We start from the raw sequence: 18,523 nt of genomic DNA, 5'->3' as shown, positions 1-18,523 counted from the left end.
GTTTGAGAGAGAAATGTCTCTCTTGTGATTTACCCCTCTACTCCTAATAAGGGATCAACTTGTTTAAAAAAAGTTTTTAAAACAGGAATGAAAGAGACCTATATACATATATATGTTATGTGTGTATGTGTGTAGGTGTGTGTGTATAATTCTAAGTATAGATTCATGCATAATATCAGACTGATGTGTTATGCTTCCCAGGAGATACATTTCAAGACTGAAAAAAGATGCACAAATATAGCTTTCTTCATAAGAAGACACCCAAGGGCCCAAGGAGTCACTGTGAGAAATAATATGTCAGACTTTCTGACAGATTAGACTCATTACTATAATTTAAGTACCACTCTTTGGTACCACTTGCTATGGAAGGTCATTAATGAAAGCTAGAAAAAAGACTATGAAATCACTTTTGTGAGACAATCTGAACATTTTTACCACTTTGGCTGCTAGTCTGAATAATCTGTGTCAGACTACAAAGTTAATCACCAAATGTTTATAGCACAGGTAGACAGCCCAGGTAAATTAAGGACAATGTGGATAGTAATTATTAAGTGCTAAACCAAGAACATTCTGTTAACCAAGAGTATAATGATCAATGCCCAAATCTGTGAAAATATCATTACTACTGTGCTGGGAGGGATGTGCATTGAACAAACTGGAGATGTAAGAAGGAGGTTCTTTTATTGAAGATAGGTTCTTACCAGCTTTAAAGTGACTCCCCCCAAACACAAAGAAAGTTAAATCAATAGGGCAGTGAAAGAAAACTCCTAGTTTTAAGAAAGGACATAGATGTCTTCACTCAGTTTAAACACAGCTAAAAGATGTTTTATAAAACATGAAAATATAGATATGTGTATTTTTCACAAGTTAGTGATTTCTTGCAGTGCTCTGTCACTGTCTTTTTGGCATGGTGGGGCAGAGAGAACAGTCTGGGAAGAGAGAACCAGAAAGTCGTTGAGACTTGGCCCTTGCCTACATACAACAAAAAAAGAAACAAACAAATCCCATACTGCAGCATAAAACTGTGAAATAGTCATTCTGGGGCTCAACAACACAAATGGGTTGCTAGTCACTTTATTGGCTACAGTTAGCTGTGATTAATCGCAAGATGGGCCAATGGACAATGACCAGGACCTCCGTATCAAAGGTAGTAGTCTTCACGTATGTTCTCATGAACCAATGTGTAGGCCACAACAATTTTCTGGATGCTCTCCTTTTGTGAATAGTTGGAAGATTTCCAAGGGGTATCTAAGGAGGACATTTGACATGGATGTCAAATCACAGAATCCTAGGCGCCAGTGAGAAGTCATCTATTCCATTTTCTTACCTCTTGCTAGGTCAGAGCTATGCTGCCCTTAGACAAATGAACATATTTTTAATAAACTGCAAGGCTCTATTTGAGAATCAGAGTGGTACAGTGAATAGAGACCTGTGACCTTATGGTCAGGAAGACCTGGGTTCAAATCTAGTCTCTCATATGTAGTGGCTATACAACCCTGGGCAAGCCCCTTGACCTCTTAGTGCCCTAGGGGACTCTCTATAACTGTAAGTTGGAGAGCAGGCACTGACTTGAATTGATAAGGGGAATTTCCTTAATGGGAGTTCCCTATACCAATGAAATCATAAATCTAGACCTAAAAACATGGTACCGTATAAATGTGAACTTAGATCATGACTATGATCGTCATTAATTAACCAGATTTTGTTCTAAATAGCCAAAAAAAATCTAAACAAGAACATAATTTTTGTACAACCTGTTGTAAAGCATTTACTTTACTTTATTTATTTATTCTGTCTGTTGTTTTTTTCCCCCAAAACACTGAGACAATTGACTTTTGTCTCATATAGTTTTCATTTATGATTTCTTGAAATATAGTTCTGGTAAACCAGGCATTGATAAAGCCCATTGGGATTCAAATGGAGCTACTAGACTATGTCTTTAAACCCAAATCATTCTGGCTCTCACTGATTGGCCAATAATAGGTCCTAGTCTAAGCTTCACTTGCTCATAATTTGGATTTTGATGGCTCAGAATGAGTGTAAATAGCAATTGTTTTTGTTCTGACCAGAAACTCTGAGGGTCTCCCCCTCCCAAACTGATTCTTTTGTAAAGTCAGAGCAGGCCATCTATCTTTTGCCTCAATTCTTGCCTAGCCTTTAACATTGAATGGGTGTTGCCTCAGACAAATTGAGAACTGGGAAAGACCTTAGATTAAAAAGGCTAGGGTCTCCCATAGAATCTGGGGTCATTGCCAATCGTAATGACCCATGTCTTGCCACTGGACTCCATGACTCTGGAGGAGAAAGTGAGGTTGCACAGCCCAGCCTCACTTAAATCCAGTTCACTTGCAAGTCAAGATGTCATGCTCCTGATGTCATTGGTTCTCTTTGAGAATGAACAGCAACAATACTTTATTTTGTTTTTGTTCAGTTGTTTTCAGTCGTGTTTGACTCTTTGTGAACCCATTTGGGTCTTTTTTGACAAAGATACTAGAGTGATTTGCCATTTCTTTCTCCAACTCATTTTACAGATGAGGAAACTGAGGCAAACAGGGTTAAGTGACTTGCCCAGGGTCACATAGCTGGTAAATATCTGAGGCCAGATATGAACTCATGAGGATGAGTCTTCATGATTTCCAGCACAGGGCTCTAGCCTGTGCCATGTATCTGTTTTATTACTTTAATCAAATTCCTTTCATGACAGGCTATGCCACTACCAAATGAGCCTCCATTATAACATAGCTCATTATTATACAGATTTAGTTAGACCCCAGATAAGGGAGGTAAGGGCATAAGCGTTAATATAGTGTCTACTATGTACCTGGCACTGTGCTAAATGCTTTACAAATATTATCTCATTTGATGAAATCATAACATGTACATGCAGTATAAGCTAGAAGTAACAGTTATCCCAAACCCAAATACCAGTCCTGTCCCTTGAACCAGTTATCACTGGGCTTCACTTTGACGACATTAACTCCTTTTGCAAAACAATTAATTTAAGCAGGAATAAAAAGACCAGACAATACTGTACTTTGAATTCAATTAAATCACAGCTCTCTACATAAAATGACACCCAAACTGTGAGGTATGTATCAACCCATGTGGGCCTCTAACAGGAGGGATGGATCAAAGAGAATAGGATGCTATTTTGCAGTCTTTCTTTCTTCTTTTTAAGAAACATAGGTATCTGAGGCAGGAAGAGAAGGGATTCAAGGACCTGGCAGCAGATGCATCTGCAGACTAGAAGCAGTTATCGAAAGGTAGCAGGCTCTTATAGATGGAATTTTCTGCCTAGCTCCTATGCCAGAATAAATGCTCCCCCAACCCCTGGTATTGGACAGAAACCAATTTTAAATTGGTTTTAAAATCTGGAGTGGGAGATTCCTGTAATCATCCACAAAACCTTTCTCATACCGTAAAAGTTGAGTGAATTTTGGCTGCCCATCTGTTATCTGGATTGGTTAGTTTTGGTTCCCTGCGGAATACAAAGTACTTTTTTTGTAAGGCAGCCTGGGATCAGGTTACCATGCCCTATGAGGCAGCTTATGCTGGCTGAGAAGGGAGAGAGTGAAACAAGAAAGTCTGAGAAATATCAAGTCTCTTCACTTACATGCTTCTGGGTGGGCTAGGCCTGAAAATCAAGGATTCCCACACCCACCTTGTGGCCTGTAAGGTAGCATAACAACTCTGACAACAGAAAGAATCACATCTTCTGAGAGAAGAGATATTTAGACAAATAAATAGCAGTAGTCTGGATCCAGCCCCAGAGAGGCATCTGAGGACTGTGGTCATCTACAATTCACTTTGAGCTTTATCTTTCTTCCCCCCAAGTTTGAAAAAATAATGCTGAATCTTGACATGAAAGACTCAACTTAATAAAATATTCTGTGAAAAAAAAAAGCTTGTACTTGTATATCAAAGCGACCAGATAATGAAAAGAAGTGGTCAATTCGAATAAATCACAGAACGTTAGCACTGTAAGAGATCCCTTAGGCCAACCCTCTTTATTTTACCGTGGAAGCCCTGAAATGGGAAGTGAGTTGCTTGTGATCACACAGTGGGTTAGATCTAACTAGGATTTGAACCCACCTTCTAGACTTCCATTCCAGTGTTCTTTCCAGTATACCATGCTCTTTAGTCATAACAAAGTCTTCCAAGTTTATCTTCTATAAAATGGGGTTGATTATCGTTGCCTTACAGAAATACTTTGGGGCAACAAATTTGTAAATATTAAAGGATTTCTACAGGAACATGAGCTATTCTTATTGTTAATGATAAAGGTAATTCATATAACTAAATAGGATTTAATTTTGGGAAGGCTTCATGGCTTTATTGGGAAGAATACTGGATTTGTAGTTAGAAAATCTAGATTGGAATCCCTGCTCTGCTACTTGCTGCTTGTGTGACTTTGGGCTAATTACTTTTCCTCTCTTGGTCTCAGTTTCCTCATCTATGAAATGGGTAAGTTGGGTTAGATGACCTTTGCGGTTCTTTCCAGCCTTTGACAAACAATGACAACAGTTCTAAATCAATGATGGTGACATGGAATAATGGACAGAGCACTGGTCTTAGAGTCAGCAGGCCCTGCGTTGAAATTCTGCCTCAGCTACTTAATAGACTATGACCCTTGGCAAGAATCTCTCATCTTCCGGGACTTCCTGGAGTCAGCTTCTAAGACCCAAGCTAGCCTAGTGTTCTGCTGGCTATTTCCCTGTAGAACTGAATGTGTCATCATGAGGGAGAGGGAGAAAGCCAAGAATGGTCTCTGGGTGACAAAGCAGTGCAGCTCCAAGGAGTCTAGATCCCAAGTGGCTTCCCCTATATTAGTCTGAGTGTTCCTCTGTTGTGCACATATCTGGGGAGAATTTCATGTAGTAGATTGTTCTATAGGCTTCTGAAGATTTTAAGGCACAGAATTCATGAACAGGACTGGAAAGTGACAAGTTAGTGACACCTGCATGCCTGAAAACACCTTCTGAAGACTATCTGCATGACCTTGGGCAAATCACTTAATTTTCATTGGGCCTCAGTTTACTCATCACAGGCTCTTAGGTGGCACAGCAAATAGAGTGCTGGGCCTGGAGTCGAGAAGTCCTAAGTTAAACTCTGGCCTCAGATACTTGTTAGCTATGTGATACTGGGTAAGTCATTTAATCTCTGTTTGCCTCAGTTTCCTCAACTGTAAAATGAGGATAATAATAGCACCTACTTTATAGGATTGTTGTTAATGAAAAAAATGAGATATTTGTAAAGTTCTTAGCACAGTGCTTGGCACATGGTAGGTTCTTTCCCCCCACATAGTAGGTTCTTAAAAATACTTATTCCCTTTCCTCCTTTCTTTATCAATAAAATTAGAGCATTGAACTAGATAATCTTTGAGGTCTCTTCTAGCTCCAGATCTAAGATCAAGATCTCTGCCTGTGTTAGAGGTCATGAGAATCTTGGAGTTAGGTCTTGATACTGAATATTGAAAAAAAAGGGAAGCATCAACTATGGCAATAATGGAAGAAGAGGGCTAAACAATATTGCGGTCCCCACATTCCATTTTGGTTTGAACTTCAGTCTAAAAATTGATATAGAGAAAGATCAGAGAGAATGAGGGAGAACTCAGTCTTTGATAAATGATGTGGGTGATAGGATACTTGTCCTAAGTTCAGTTAGTGTGGCAGCCATGCTCCTTAAACATTCTGTTTGTATCATGATTAACAGCATCTAATATTATGCCACTTAATGCTGGTATCCAAGTAGAAAGGATTCAGAGCATCCTAGTTGGATGCAGATTTAGTGTTAGTCTGCTTACATCGAGGAAGCACTTAGCTCATATTTTACACAGACCTTCATAAAATTTGAAATAGAACTGGTTGTTATGCAGTCATTTCAGTTGTGTTTGACTCTTCATGACTCCATTCGGGGGTTTTCTTGGCAAAGATACTGGAGTGATTTGCCATTTCTTTCTCTAGCTCATTTTACAAATAAGGAAACTGAGGCAAACAAGGTTAAGTGACTTGCCCAGGGTCACCCAGCTACTAAGAGTTTGAGGCCAGATTTGAATTTAGGAAGATGAACCTTCCTGCCTCCAGGCTTACCTATCAGCCCCCAAAATAAAAGTAGGGTAAGACAAATAATACTTATGCTGGATATTCCTTGAATCTATCTGGTTGTGTTAGTAAGTAGAAGACAGAAGCTATTACATCTAGCCCAGGCCTGGTTGTGTCAGCTGAGTGTGAGAAAATCCATAGGGCTTGTCTCCAGAGTTCAGAAAACACTAAAACCTAATTAACTCTAACTCACTAATTGATGTCAAATAATAATGTGAGACACACTGGTGGGGGCTCGTGAGCTATAGAATTGGAAAGACATTCTCTCCATCCCCCCCAGCTAAGGGATACCCTTAGTGCCCCGAGGGGAGATGTAGTAGCTGCTGCTGGGGACCTACTCAGGCAGTGTGAGTGTTGGGAGAGTAGCTCCAGTGCAAAGGCCTGGGATGACTTTAAACCAAGTCTTCCTTGCCTCGACATGCTATTTAAGCCCCCGCTCCATATTTCTCAAAGGTCTTTAACAACAGAACTGTGCACTGTGACTTTTGGTACAGATCATCACATTTTAGGTTTCCAAACCGGCAGGGTTGGTTGGTGAGGGACTATGTGAAAGTAGTTATGACCTTTTATTTAGGGTCATCTAGAAACTGCTAACTTCTCCCTTGCTCTGTGTATCCTTAAAAAAATCCAAGCCAGCTAACCAATCATGAACATGTTCTTTTGTGTCAGTGAAAGGGAATCCTTTGAATGCAATATTTCCATGGTGCTCATTGATGGGCATTTTATGGCCGTTAGACAATTTATCCATCCCAGGTAATCTCAATCAGAGTACTGTGTCATTTATCATAGTAAAGGGGAATGTTGGTACATGTTGAAATCAATGCTTAGTTCAGATCAGCCCTGAAGCACTGTATCAATTTCATCTGCATCAATATGGGAGACCCAGAAAAGGACTTGGTACTATCATTGCTGGTCTGTATCATTGCTTTGATGCTCACCTATAACACAGAATGGTTTTCTGGCAAATCGAAATCTTCCTTGCCATCCTCTGTAGCGACAGCAGCAGCCAGCTGACCAGATACGGATGATGAACTCCAAACCAAAGACGACAATCATCACAAACTCCTATAAAAGACAAATAAAAATATGTTTGTGGTAGGCATTTCAGAGGAAACTAGTAAGCTTTTGAGTAGCTCTGAATACATAGTCATTACCTGAAATTCTCAGTTTTAACTGGACCTTGGAGGTCATCTAGTCCAAACCTCTCAAACTGAAGGCCAGAGTGGGGTGATGACTTACCCAAGGTCTCAAGGAAACTAATGATAGTACTTAGATTCAAATCCAGTGGCTCTGACTTTTTCTATTATATCACACCACGACTTTTCCTACTGTATCATGATGCTTTTGTTCCTTTTTTCTGAGTCAAACTACAACAAAATAAGATCCTTGCACATACATGGCAGTTGGTGGCTCAGTGGATGGAGCACTGGGCCTGGAGCCAGGAAGACCTGAGTTCAAATCCAGCCTCAGATACTTCTTAGCTATGTGACCCTGGGCAAGTCATTTAACCTCTGATTGTCTGACAAAATAGATCCACTAGATTGACTGGAGAAGAAAATGGCAAACCACTCCAGTATCTTTGCTAAGAAATTCCCAAATGGGATCATGAAAGAGTGGACATTACTGAAATGACTGAACAACATACATGCAGCAAAATATTCTTCTTCTTCTATTATTCCTCTTCAAGTCTTTACATTTTAGGGCTCTGATTCAATTTCAGATACGTAGGCTGAGTAACTGTCATATCCTGTCCAATCCATATGGAGGAGTAGTTGGCTTTATATTAGCTACATAGTAATGTAGAATGTTTGAATTTAAAACCAGGAACCTAATTTCAAGTGTATATATTGGGTAGAAAACATTTTCATTTCAATAAGGGAGAGAGAGAAAGAGAAATAGAGAGAAGGAGAGAGAGAGAAGAGAGAGAGAGAGAGAGAGTGTGAGAGAGAGAGAGAGAGAGAGAGAGAGAGAATTCTCAGGCCTGTGAGGCTGACCCGCTTAGTAGAGAAGCAAACGTTTACACATTAATTTTGTTATTATTATTATTTTTTTTTAGTTTTAAATGAGACAGCATGGTGCTGGCCTAGGAGCTGGACAGGCCTGAGTTCAAGCTTTGCCTCTGTCACATACTGGCTGTGTGACCCTGAGGAAATAACTTAACCTCTCCTTGCTTTAGTTAACTCTCTATGACTCTATGTTGCAGAGAAAGTGCCACCCTGCCCTGGTAGAGGAATTTGTCACCTGAGAGTTCCCTATATCAATGAAACCATGGTTCAATCCTTTTCCTTATAATTTAATTACATTATTGCAAAACAGCAGACCACGGGAGTGTGGACATTCATTTGTAGTACACATCTCTTGCATAAGAGGAGAAATCGAATACCAAGAACTTGGTACCCTTTGACAGGTTAGTTTGTTGTGTTATCTTGCCCCTCTGTGAGGCATGATAACATCATGGTTATGGATCTGTGACTTTGGAATCATTTAGGAAGAGTTGGGAGTTAACCGAGGGGAAAGGAAAACGTGAAATGGCTCATTTAGTGGCTTGTCACAGAATAAAAGACCAAAATTACATTTGGAAGGTAAAAGCTTTTCCCTGTCAAGAATGACATAATTAACTTGTTGTACTGATTAGCTTGGGAACAAGTGCTATGTTGATCAAAACTGGTTCTTTGCTATTTCATAGGGCTCTTAAAACAAAACAAAAAATCAGAGTAACCCCAATTCTTTCCTCCCTATGTGGCAGTGGCAGTAGTGGGAGTCAGAAAGACTGGAGTTCAAATGCTGTCTCACACCTTTGACCTCTCTCAGTCTTAGTCTCCCCATTTGTAAAGTGGGGTTAATTGCAGCATTGATCTCACAGAGTTATTGTAATGATCAAATGAGATAATGTATGCAATATGTTTGGCTGACCTTAAAGCACTGTAAAAATGCTGCTGCTACTACTACTGCTACTACTACTACTATTATAACTACCCTGATTACTTCTATTATTATTTATAACTACTTCATCTAATACTACTACAACTACTTCAACTACTGCTACTATTATTATAACTGCTTTAACTACTACTATAACTGCTTTGACTACTCCCACTACTACTATTATAACTACTTCAATTACTAACTACTTTGACTACTATTATTAGAACTACTTTGACTACTACTACTATTACTACTACTACTACTGCTACTACTATTATTACAACTACTGCTACTCTTCCTATTATAATTACTTCAACTACTACTACTATAACTACTTTGATTACTACTATTATTATAACTATTTCAACTACTACTACTACTAACTACTTCACCTATTATTATAACTACTTTTACTACTATTATTGCTAATATTATTATGACTGCTTTGACTACTACTACTGCCACTGTTATTACTACTACCACTCGTAATAATAATATTATTAGTGAGAATAAACACATGGAATTAAAAGCCTGATGCTTCCCTTATGCTGAAGAGGGTACACAGGGGATGCCCTCTTGCTTGTGAAGAGGAAACATCTTGAGTTACTGATGAGAGATGGTAGACATAGTACCAAAAGTTAAGCTGTTGGCACATAGATGGTATAAGAGAATCTTCAATTACATATGTGGTCACAGGGTCATAGGATCATAGGGTTAAAAGCCATTAAGTTCTACCTCTTCTTTTAACAGTTGAAGAAACCGACTCCCAGACAAGTTAAGTGACTTGTCCAAGGCAACAAAATTAGTAAAGAGAAGTAAAAAAAGGAAAGAGAAGAACCAATTAAATGAAAGAATCTAAAATTAACATGATATACTGAACTTGGCTATTAATCTTACTAGTATCATGAGACTCTAGGGGACAGAAAAACACAGAGGATGTATTTTTCAAACCTTGACTATAAGCAAGGAGAGATATTTTGTATATTGTAGAAAGGTACAATTTGTCCTGAGGTATAAGCTAGTAGTTTAGCCACAGGGAACCTGAGTGTAATCCTTTCCAAAACCAAACATGTTACTTGCATAATTTTTTTTTAAGACTTGAGATTATGGATTTCACAGTAGAAATTTCATTACATGAAGACTAGAGAGTAATATTTCACATTACTTTTCTATTAACTATTATCTAGCAGAAATAAGAATGATATAGACGAGAGAACATGTAGAGTCAGAAGACCTGGATTCAAATTCATTCTCTGCCACTTACTTGCTGCATAACCTTGTATGAGATATTTAACCCTCTGGGTTTCAGTTTCTTAATCTGCATGAGGGAACAGGGATAGGACATATCAGGGACTCTTAACCTTTGTGTGTGCCACAGACCCCTTTGGCATTGTAGTGAAGCCTGTGGGCCCCTTATGATGATAATATTATAAAAATAATTTCAGGAAATACTAAATTTCAGTTAGTGGTCAGTGAAAATGAAGATGTAATTTTTTTTTCCATCCAAGTTCACAGACCACATGAAATCTATCTGTAGACTCAGGTTAAGAATCCTTGAGTTAGGTAATCTCTACTATCCTTTCCAGGTCTAGATCCTGTAAGAGAAACAGATCACAGGCTGATAGAGACTTGTCTTGTTCTTCCATAAATCACTAGCAATTAGATTTCCAATACATCAGTTTTGCTGCTTACTTCCACTGATTTACTGAAACTACTAAACATGGAGGTCTCTACAGGCATGGATAGGGTACAGGCCCAGCGTACTGAGATGTGCTGGCACACCCTAGGGGCAAACTTTACCACTGGCTCCCAAATGAAGTGAAAGGCACAATGGTAAAGCCTAGTGATTTGCCTAGGGCATTGAGAATTTAAGTGACTTGCTTATAGTTCCCAAAACACTATGTATAAGAGACTATTCAATGCTTTATCTCACTGCTCATTGTCAAGTATTGTAAATCTTTCTTTGGTAGTGAAACCTGTATATTTATTATTAAGGTCAATAATATTAGTAATAATAACAGATAGATATAATTTGTAATTTTTAGAGTGCTATGTAAATGTGTTATTATTATCTTCCCCACTTTAGAGATGGGGATATGAGGCACAGAGAGGCTGTTACTTACCTAAGGTCACATGGTGTTAGAGCTGGGATTTGAACCCAAGTGTTCTGACTTTAGTTTAGTGCTCTTTCCACTACACTACAGCTAAATTATATTCTGGAGTCTCTAAACTTGATTTAAATTTGCACTAGGGATAGTTCCACTCATATTTGTTGGACCTTACAGTCAGGAGTGTAATAGTTTGGCTTTTGCCACTCTTTAGCTCTAGTTTTCTGGTTAGGTTGGTTAATATTCCTTATCTTTGTTGTTGCTGTTGTTTAGTTCTTTCAGTCATGGTGAACTCTTCATGACTCCATTTGGGGTTTTCTTGACAAAGATACTTGAGTGGTTTGCCATTTCCTTCTCTGGCTCATTTTACAGATGAGGAAACTGAGGCAAACAGTGTTAAGTGACTTGCCCAGGGTCACACACCTAGTAAATGTCCAAGGCTGAATTTGAACTCAGGTCATCTGAATTTGAACTCAGGGACAGCTAGAGTGGTGAAGTGGATAGAGCACCAGGACTGGAGTCAGGAAGACTCATCTTCCTGAGTTCAAATCTGGCCTCAGATACTTACTTGCTGTGTGAACATGGGTAAGTCACTTATCCCTGTTTGCCTCAGTTTCCTCATCTGTAAAATGAGCTGGTGAAAGAAATGGCAAACCACTCCAGTATCTCTGCCAAGAAAACTTCAAATGGAGTCATGAAGAATGGGACATGAACTGAAAAAAGACTGAAGACTTTTGGGATGCCTTGTGTTTGGATAGCATTCCAGGCCTGAAGTCAGGAATACTTAATCCTCATGAATTGAAATCTGGCCTCAGACATTTACTAGCTGTGTGACCCTGGGCAAGTCACTTACCCCTGTTTGCCTCAGTTTCCTCATCTGTAAAATGAGCCAGAGAAGGAAATGGCAAACCACCCTGGTATCTTAGCCAAGAAAACCCCAAATTGTATCACAGAGAGTTGGATACAACTGAAAACAACTGGAAACAACAACAATAACAACCACCATCACCACCACAGCAACTTCCTGAGTCCAGGCTCGGCCCTCTATCCGCTGTGCTACCTAGCTGTTCCTTCCTTCTCTTAGTTTCTACCTATAAAGAAATGTTTACTCTTTCCTCAAGAAGGTAGAAAAGGGTCACGTGAAATAAGATTCAATGCCTCTTTAGAAGAAAGGCTCAACGTAAAGAAAGTATGTCTTGACAAATTTTTGCCACTCACCTGCTGTAGCTCTCAGAAGCCCAGTGATTTACATTTCTATCCATCCTGAAATCCTATCAACAATATGCTTATCATCCACAGTAATATGTACATCCTGCTTTGCAATTAAAATGTTTAACAAACATTATTCTATTTGATTCTTACAACTCTGTGAGGTAAGGAGCATTAGATGCATCTTTACCCCCATTTTACAGATGAGGAAACAGGATTAGAAGTGAATGAATGGATGAAATTTACATGATGAGTAAGCAGCCTTGACAGAGGCCTTTTCATATTGACTCTTGAGCTCTGTGTGCTATACTACGTTACACTTCTAAATGGGCTTCCTCATTAATCCTTATAAGATACCGTAAGGAACATATTTCCTGTCAATGGTTAAGAAGTAAGGAAAAAAGACAGAAATTAATAAAACCAAGATTCAGTGAGAAAGATATGAATGATATTCAAGTCTATTGCTTCCTAGAACAATGATACAGCCATTAACCCTATCTTTTGGATATTAAAGATAGAAAAGTCCTCATTTAACAAACTCTAGAAATAGCCTTTCCATGTCTCTAAGGGATTTCAAAGTAGTCTTGGTGGGTTATATTATTCTTGTGTTTCCTAAAGTGGCATTAAGTCAAAATTGATTGATTTTTTCAAGGTGCTACAATGCCAAATAGCCCATGTTCTAGTTGTTTTCTCATTAATTAACAGCACTGTTCATTAAAACACTAAGTGACCTTTGTCTAATTTGTGAGATGGCTGCTGTGACCATTTAGCTTTTCCTGGTTTTATGCTATCAAGTTGAATTCTTTTTGTGAAAATGAAATGTTGACATTATAAACCCTGTGACATTTGCACCAATTCTTGAAGAGCTATGGCTAATTAGTCACACCAAATTGGATCTCACAGTTCTATTCAGAATATCAGCACAATCAATTTTCAGCTTTTTTCATTCCTTTTTTCCCTTTCTCTGTACTTAAAGTAACTTAGGGCAGTTAGGCCAGGATCTCTTCTCACAGAATCCCTATGGGGAAAATATTTGTGACGTAAACTGGGATGTAAATCTTCAAGAAAGATATCAGTCAGGAGGGTTGTGGGCAAGATCATGGGGACTGTGGAAAATTCTGGAAGAATAAAAATAAATGGTGATAAAATCTACCCATGACTTTTTCCTAAAATCAGAACATGAAGATCAATGTACAAAAAAAAAAATCCCTCAGTTTTAGAAGTGAGATGCTGAAGAGTGGAAATATCTGAAACAAATGAAGGACTAAATGAATGAAAAACACATTTATTAAGCACTTACTGTGTACCAAGCACTTTGATAAGTACTAGAGATAATATAAAAGCAAAGGCAACAGTTCCTGCCCTCAAGGACCTTATATTCTAGAAGGGAGAATTGTGTCTAAGGAGGGATATTTTGGTCTGGAAAGTTACAGGGATAGTAAGGGTAGCCATAGGAAAACAGACTGACACCCTCTTTCCAGGTGCAATGACAGATTTAATTTGATTTTGGCTCCAGAACTGGAAAGAGGTAGTAGTGGTTTTGGTGGTGGTAGCGGTGGGGTAGAACTGTCCAGATTTACAGCAGACATCACTTGTCTAGTGTTAGATATCTTCAAAAAGTCTTGCAAACTTTTTTTTTCTAGTATTTTGGACTTTACAGATAACTATTTGTATGATGTGAAAATCCCTAGCCAAACGGCTTATTTTTTTGGTAAATTTTTTTATTTTACACTTAAATACACAATGAGAAAAGAAAAAAAAATCATTGCCATGTACATAGCAGACTATAGAGAGGATTTAACATAAAACAAAACATTTCTATTTCAAGAAGATATGTATGTGTGTGTATATATATATATATATGTAATAAATACTACACATTATTTTCAAAGTTGCCCAGCTTTTATTTGCTTCCTTATTGGTTTTCTTTTGTTCCCTGCTGTGTACTTTTTACTTTATTTTTTCCCTTCCTTCCCACCCCTCCCCCCCAAATGGCTTTTTAAAAGCTCCATTAAACATATGTCAACAGCACCACATCCCACCCTCGGTAGAACAAGTTCATTTCAACAATGTTGGAGGCATTAACTCTTTCAGGCCACTAACTAGAATCCTAGTTAACAGGAGAGGCAACTGATAATAGAGTAGCCTGAGGGTACTAATGATCTTTCATAAAAAGGGTAATTTGGCTTCTTTTCCTGCTAGCATCCTAGGACCATTCCACAGAATTGTACTGTCCCATGATTTCAGAGTAAGAACAGATCTCAACACACTTTTATTTCAACTCACTTTCAGAAAAGAATCCCTTCTATAACTAGATTGTTGTGATGGTTGTTGTGATAAGTGGTCATTCAGCCTTTTTTTTTTTTTTGGTAGACCTACAATGATAACCTACAATGATAAGGACCATATCTACCTTCCAAAACAGCCCGTTTCACTTTTAGTCAGCTTTAATTATTATAAGCCCACCCCACCCCTCATGTATTGGTGCGTGTAAATGGCCTTTTCCCAACTTCCACCCGCATTTCCTTGTTTTTCTCTCCGGGCCACAAAGAACAAGTTGAATCCCTCTTCCACATGAAAGATTTTAAGATTCTTGAAGATTGCTGCCAACTGCCCTGACTTCCCCTTGCCCCATTTAATGCTCGTTTCCAGTATCGAACTTTGGAATTGGGCTGGTGGAGACAATGGATCAAGGCAAATGGTCTTCAGTTCAATTTTCTTTCTCCTCCCATGAGGAGACATGTAAAAAGAGAAGATTAATGTTCCCCTAGGAAGGCTCTATCTCCTACATGCAGTTCTCAGAGAGCTAGACCCATTGGTAAGTTACAGTCTTTTTTCTTTAAGTTATAGTCCTATTGACAAAATTATTTCTCTGTGGAAGGAGATTTCTAATGGTACTGTATTTAACTCAAGGACAAGGAAGATTCCCTCTTGACTAGGTGCTTGGCCTTTTAGCAAAACAGCCTTAGTCATGGTGCTAATGATCATCTCTTCCTCTTTTAAAAAAAATCAGTCAGTTAATAAACATTTGTTAAGTGCCTACTGTGTGCAAGGGGGACCGATGGAGTTGTCCAAAGGCATGTAGCTAGTGGGAAATGAAGCAACAGTTGGTGTGGGCACCCTCCTTAAATGGAAGTTCTGGGAGGAGTTCTCAGCTTCCAATCAGAAGGAGGGAGGGATTATTGATGCCCTTTAGTATTATTATTTTCTTCACAGTTATTTCCCAGTTATCCCACCCTCTTCATGATACTGAGTTCACCTTTGTAACAAAGAAAAATAAGTAAAACTTTTAGACAAAGCAACCTAGAATTGACAGTATAGACAATATTTACTACTAAGAGGAGGGAAATGTGTTTTATCATCTGTACCGTATTATTCTTACTTCTCCTGTTGCTAATAGAAATTTGCTTGGACATCTGAGTATCTGCTGCTTCCTGGTGCCACTCCAGCTTTCTATGTAGAATGTGCAGCTAATGATAACACATTGTCTTTATTCTTAGTTTCCTGTAGAGGGAGTGTTCTCCAAACACAATTTTAAACCTGAAACTCACAACATGGACATAAAATACCATGCAACTCATTAACTTTTGATAAATACAGAATTATCAATCAATTCATTTGCCCCTGTTAATTTCTGATTGGATACATTAGTATTTTAAGTATCTGTGATTCCACTGGTGGAGCACCTAAGCTGAAAGCCATCTGTATCACAGGAGATGTCTTGGAGAATTACCCAAGCCTCTGAGGAGGTTAAGTAATTGGTTCACAATCATAGAGCTAATAATTACCAAAAGCAGGAACTGAACCCAAGTCTTTCTTGCTCTGAATAATAGTGGTGATAATTGACCATTCAGAAGCATTTATTAAGTGTTTACTCTGTACCAGGCATTATTGGAAGTGCTAGTGGTACAAAGAAAGACAGTCTCTGCCCTCAGTAGGTACATACAAGATACAACAACAACAACAACAATAAAATTAACATTTATATAGTGTTTTAAGGTCTGCAAAGATCTTTAATATGCTATTTCATTTGATCCTCCAAGAACTCTACGAAGTAGATGCTGTTATTACACCCATTTTCCAGATGAGATAACTGAGACTGAGAGAGTTTAAGTGATTTGCCCAGGGTCACACAATAAGTATCTGAGGCAGAATTCAAACTCTTGGCTCTCAGTTCAGGGTTGTAGCAAGCAAACATCTATAGACGTACTTCCCTGAGTTTACTTGACCATCTTAACTTCCTCATATTAATAGCTCAGCATGTTTTTGACCCTAAATATTATTTCATTTGGCCTTCCTCCAAGACTTCTGTCTGCCTACACTCAAACTCATGCTCTCTGCTTATTTTAATATCCATTTTAGGTTAGTGACACAAATTATGAGTGGGAGATCATCAGGTAGTCTTCATCACCCTGCGCACTGCCCCAAATAAAAAAGAAGTCCAGCAGATCCCAAGTGTACATTAACTAAGTAACTAATCTTAAGTATACGATGTGGGAGAAATTGTGGATTAAAGTGTGTTAGAACTTTACCTTGACATGTTCTTCACCCTAAACCTCTACCCTTTCCCTATAGTTCTTCATTCTTGGATTATTGACAATTTCGCAACTTTGGCCAGATGTTACTGAACTTTGCTGTAGTTCAGTAACCTTAAAAAACTCCCCATGTGATGAGTGAAAAACACTAGATTCTTGGGAAAATACAAAGAAAAATAAAACACAGTTCATATCCTTGTGGTCTGGAGGTAGAATTGGAGATGATGGAGATATTATAAAATTGCTTGTAATAGACTTGGACTTTTTTTTTTCAGGCATAAGGGACCTATGATCATTCAATAAACTCTTGATTTTCCAGTTTGTGGGTTATCCACAGTGATCTGGAACCTATACTCCCTTAATGATCCCCTCCTGGCCAAGCACAGAGAGGGGTGAGAATATGTATGTGTGAAAATTTGTCTGAATGTATTACAAAGGCAAATAGAAGATAATTTTTAAGGTATCTATCCCCTTGTACCACCCATGCCTTTCTTCTCCTCTTATTAGCATGAATAATTGAGAGTTCACTCAAATTTCACAATAATGAAGAAAGTATTTGGCTAGAACCAGACTAATGGGTAGGTGTAGTAGGCAACCATTTGAGTTGTTTTAGGAGTGTCCCCAAGGACCTTCCTCATTCCAATCAACTGACTACTACTTGAAAGTCTACCATCACACTTTCATCTCTTTTCCCCAAATGTTTATCCCTCTCAGAAATCTCATATCCAGAAGGTAGAAAGTGATACCATTATTCATTAATGTTTATACATCAAAAATTAATTTGATGTTTTGTATAAATGAAGAATTTAAGAACAGGTTAGAGGGGGATGGGAGCATGGAGGGAGAAGTGACAGCAGTAACATGAGGGTCCTGGGCACTTGGAGGGGGACAAGAGGGAGAAGAGGGTCCCATGAAAGTTTCAGAGAGACTGATGTGGCGTACAGGAGTTGCTACTGACAGATTTGGCTTATGAAGTAGTACTTCCTGGGCTAGCATTATCCCTGGCCCTCTGAAATTCTAAGTTGTCACCAGCGATTTAATGACTAGGAATTTACTCTGCCTTTTTTTCTTCTCTTTAGTAGTTCACAAATGTCTCAAGAAAACCAGACTGCCCTTTCCCTGTCCTCCCTCCCCACGCCCACCACATAATGGTCAGTTTGAAAATCCTGCATTTTAGCTTTGCATTTGTGTGAAGGAAATCTCAGGCAATACCTTTTTTTTTTTTCCTGTCTCTCTTTTCTGTAGGGCCACATTTATCAAGATGGCGATGGATGGCTCTAGTTAAACAGTAGGAAGCAATGTGATTTTCTTTCTCCTTTTTCTTTCTCCTTCCTTAACTGACAATTCAGCAAAAGTTTTCTAAACTTGCCACCCCACACCAACTGGGAAGAGAAAATTAAAGTTATTGAGTGCTTTTCCCAAGACCTAGTTGTAAAGTATGTCTTTGTGTCAGGGACCTGTAACTGAATCATGAACTCAAAGTTGGGCTCACACAAATGATAATAGGCAATTTCTCTCTAGGGCTTTAAGCACTGCAAAACTTTTGTTCCTACTTATCATTTCATCCTTATTACTCTGACAGGTTGGTGGCTATTATTATGCCTACTTTACAGAGGAGGCAAATGAGGCTGAGGGAAATGAAATG

The 18,523-nt window shown here is 38.6% G+C and overlaps 1 protein-coding gene across 1 annotated transcript in view; it reads right to left on the bottom strand.

The window, feature by feature from the left end:
- KCNQ5 (potassium voltage-gated channel subfamily Q member 5) overlaps positions 1 to 18,523 on the bottom strand; it is a 680,699-nt gene that overhangs the window by 161,809 nt on the left and 500,367 nt on the right. The window contains exon 3 of the mRNA XM_027852966.1: positions 7,040 to 7,166. Within this exon, the coding sequence (XP_027708767.1) occupies positions 7,040 to 7,166 (127 nt within the window). The remainder of the gene's footprint in view (positions 1 to 7,039; positions 7,167 to 18,523) is intronic.

The sequence above is a fragment of the Vombatus ursinus genome, unplaced genomic scaffold (genome assembly GCF_900497805.2).
Source record: "Vombatus ursinus unplaced genomic scaffold, bare-nosed wombat genome assembly UNPS02009835.1, whole genome shotgun sequence".
NCBI classification, from domain to species: Eukaryota; Metazoa; Chordata; class Mammalia; order Diprotodontia; family Vombatidae; genus Vombatus; species Vombatus ursinus.
Note: the sequence above shows the minus strand (reverse complement) of the source record. Positions and strands in the feature narration are given on the sequence as shown.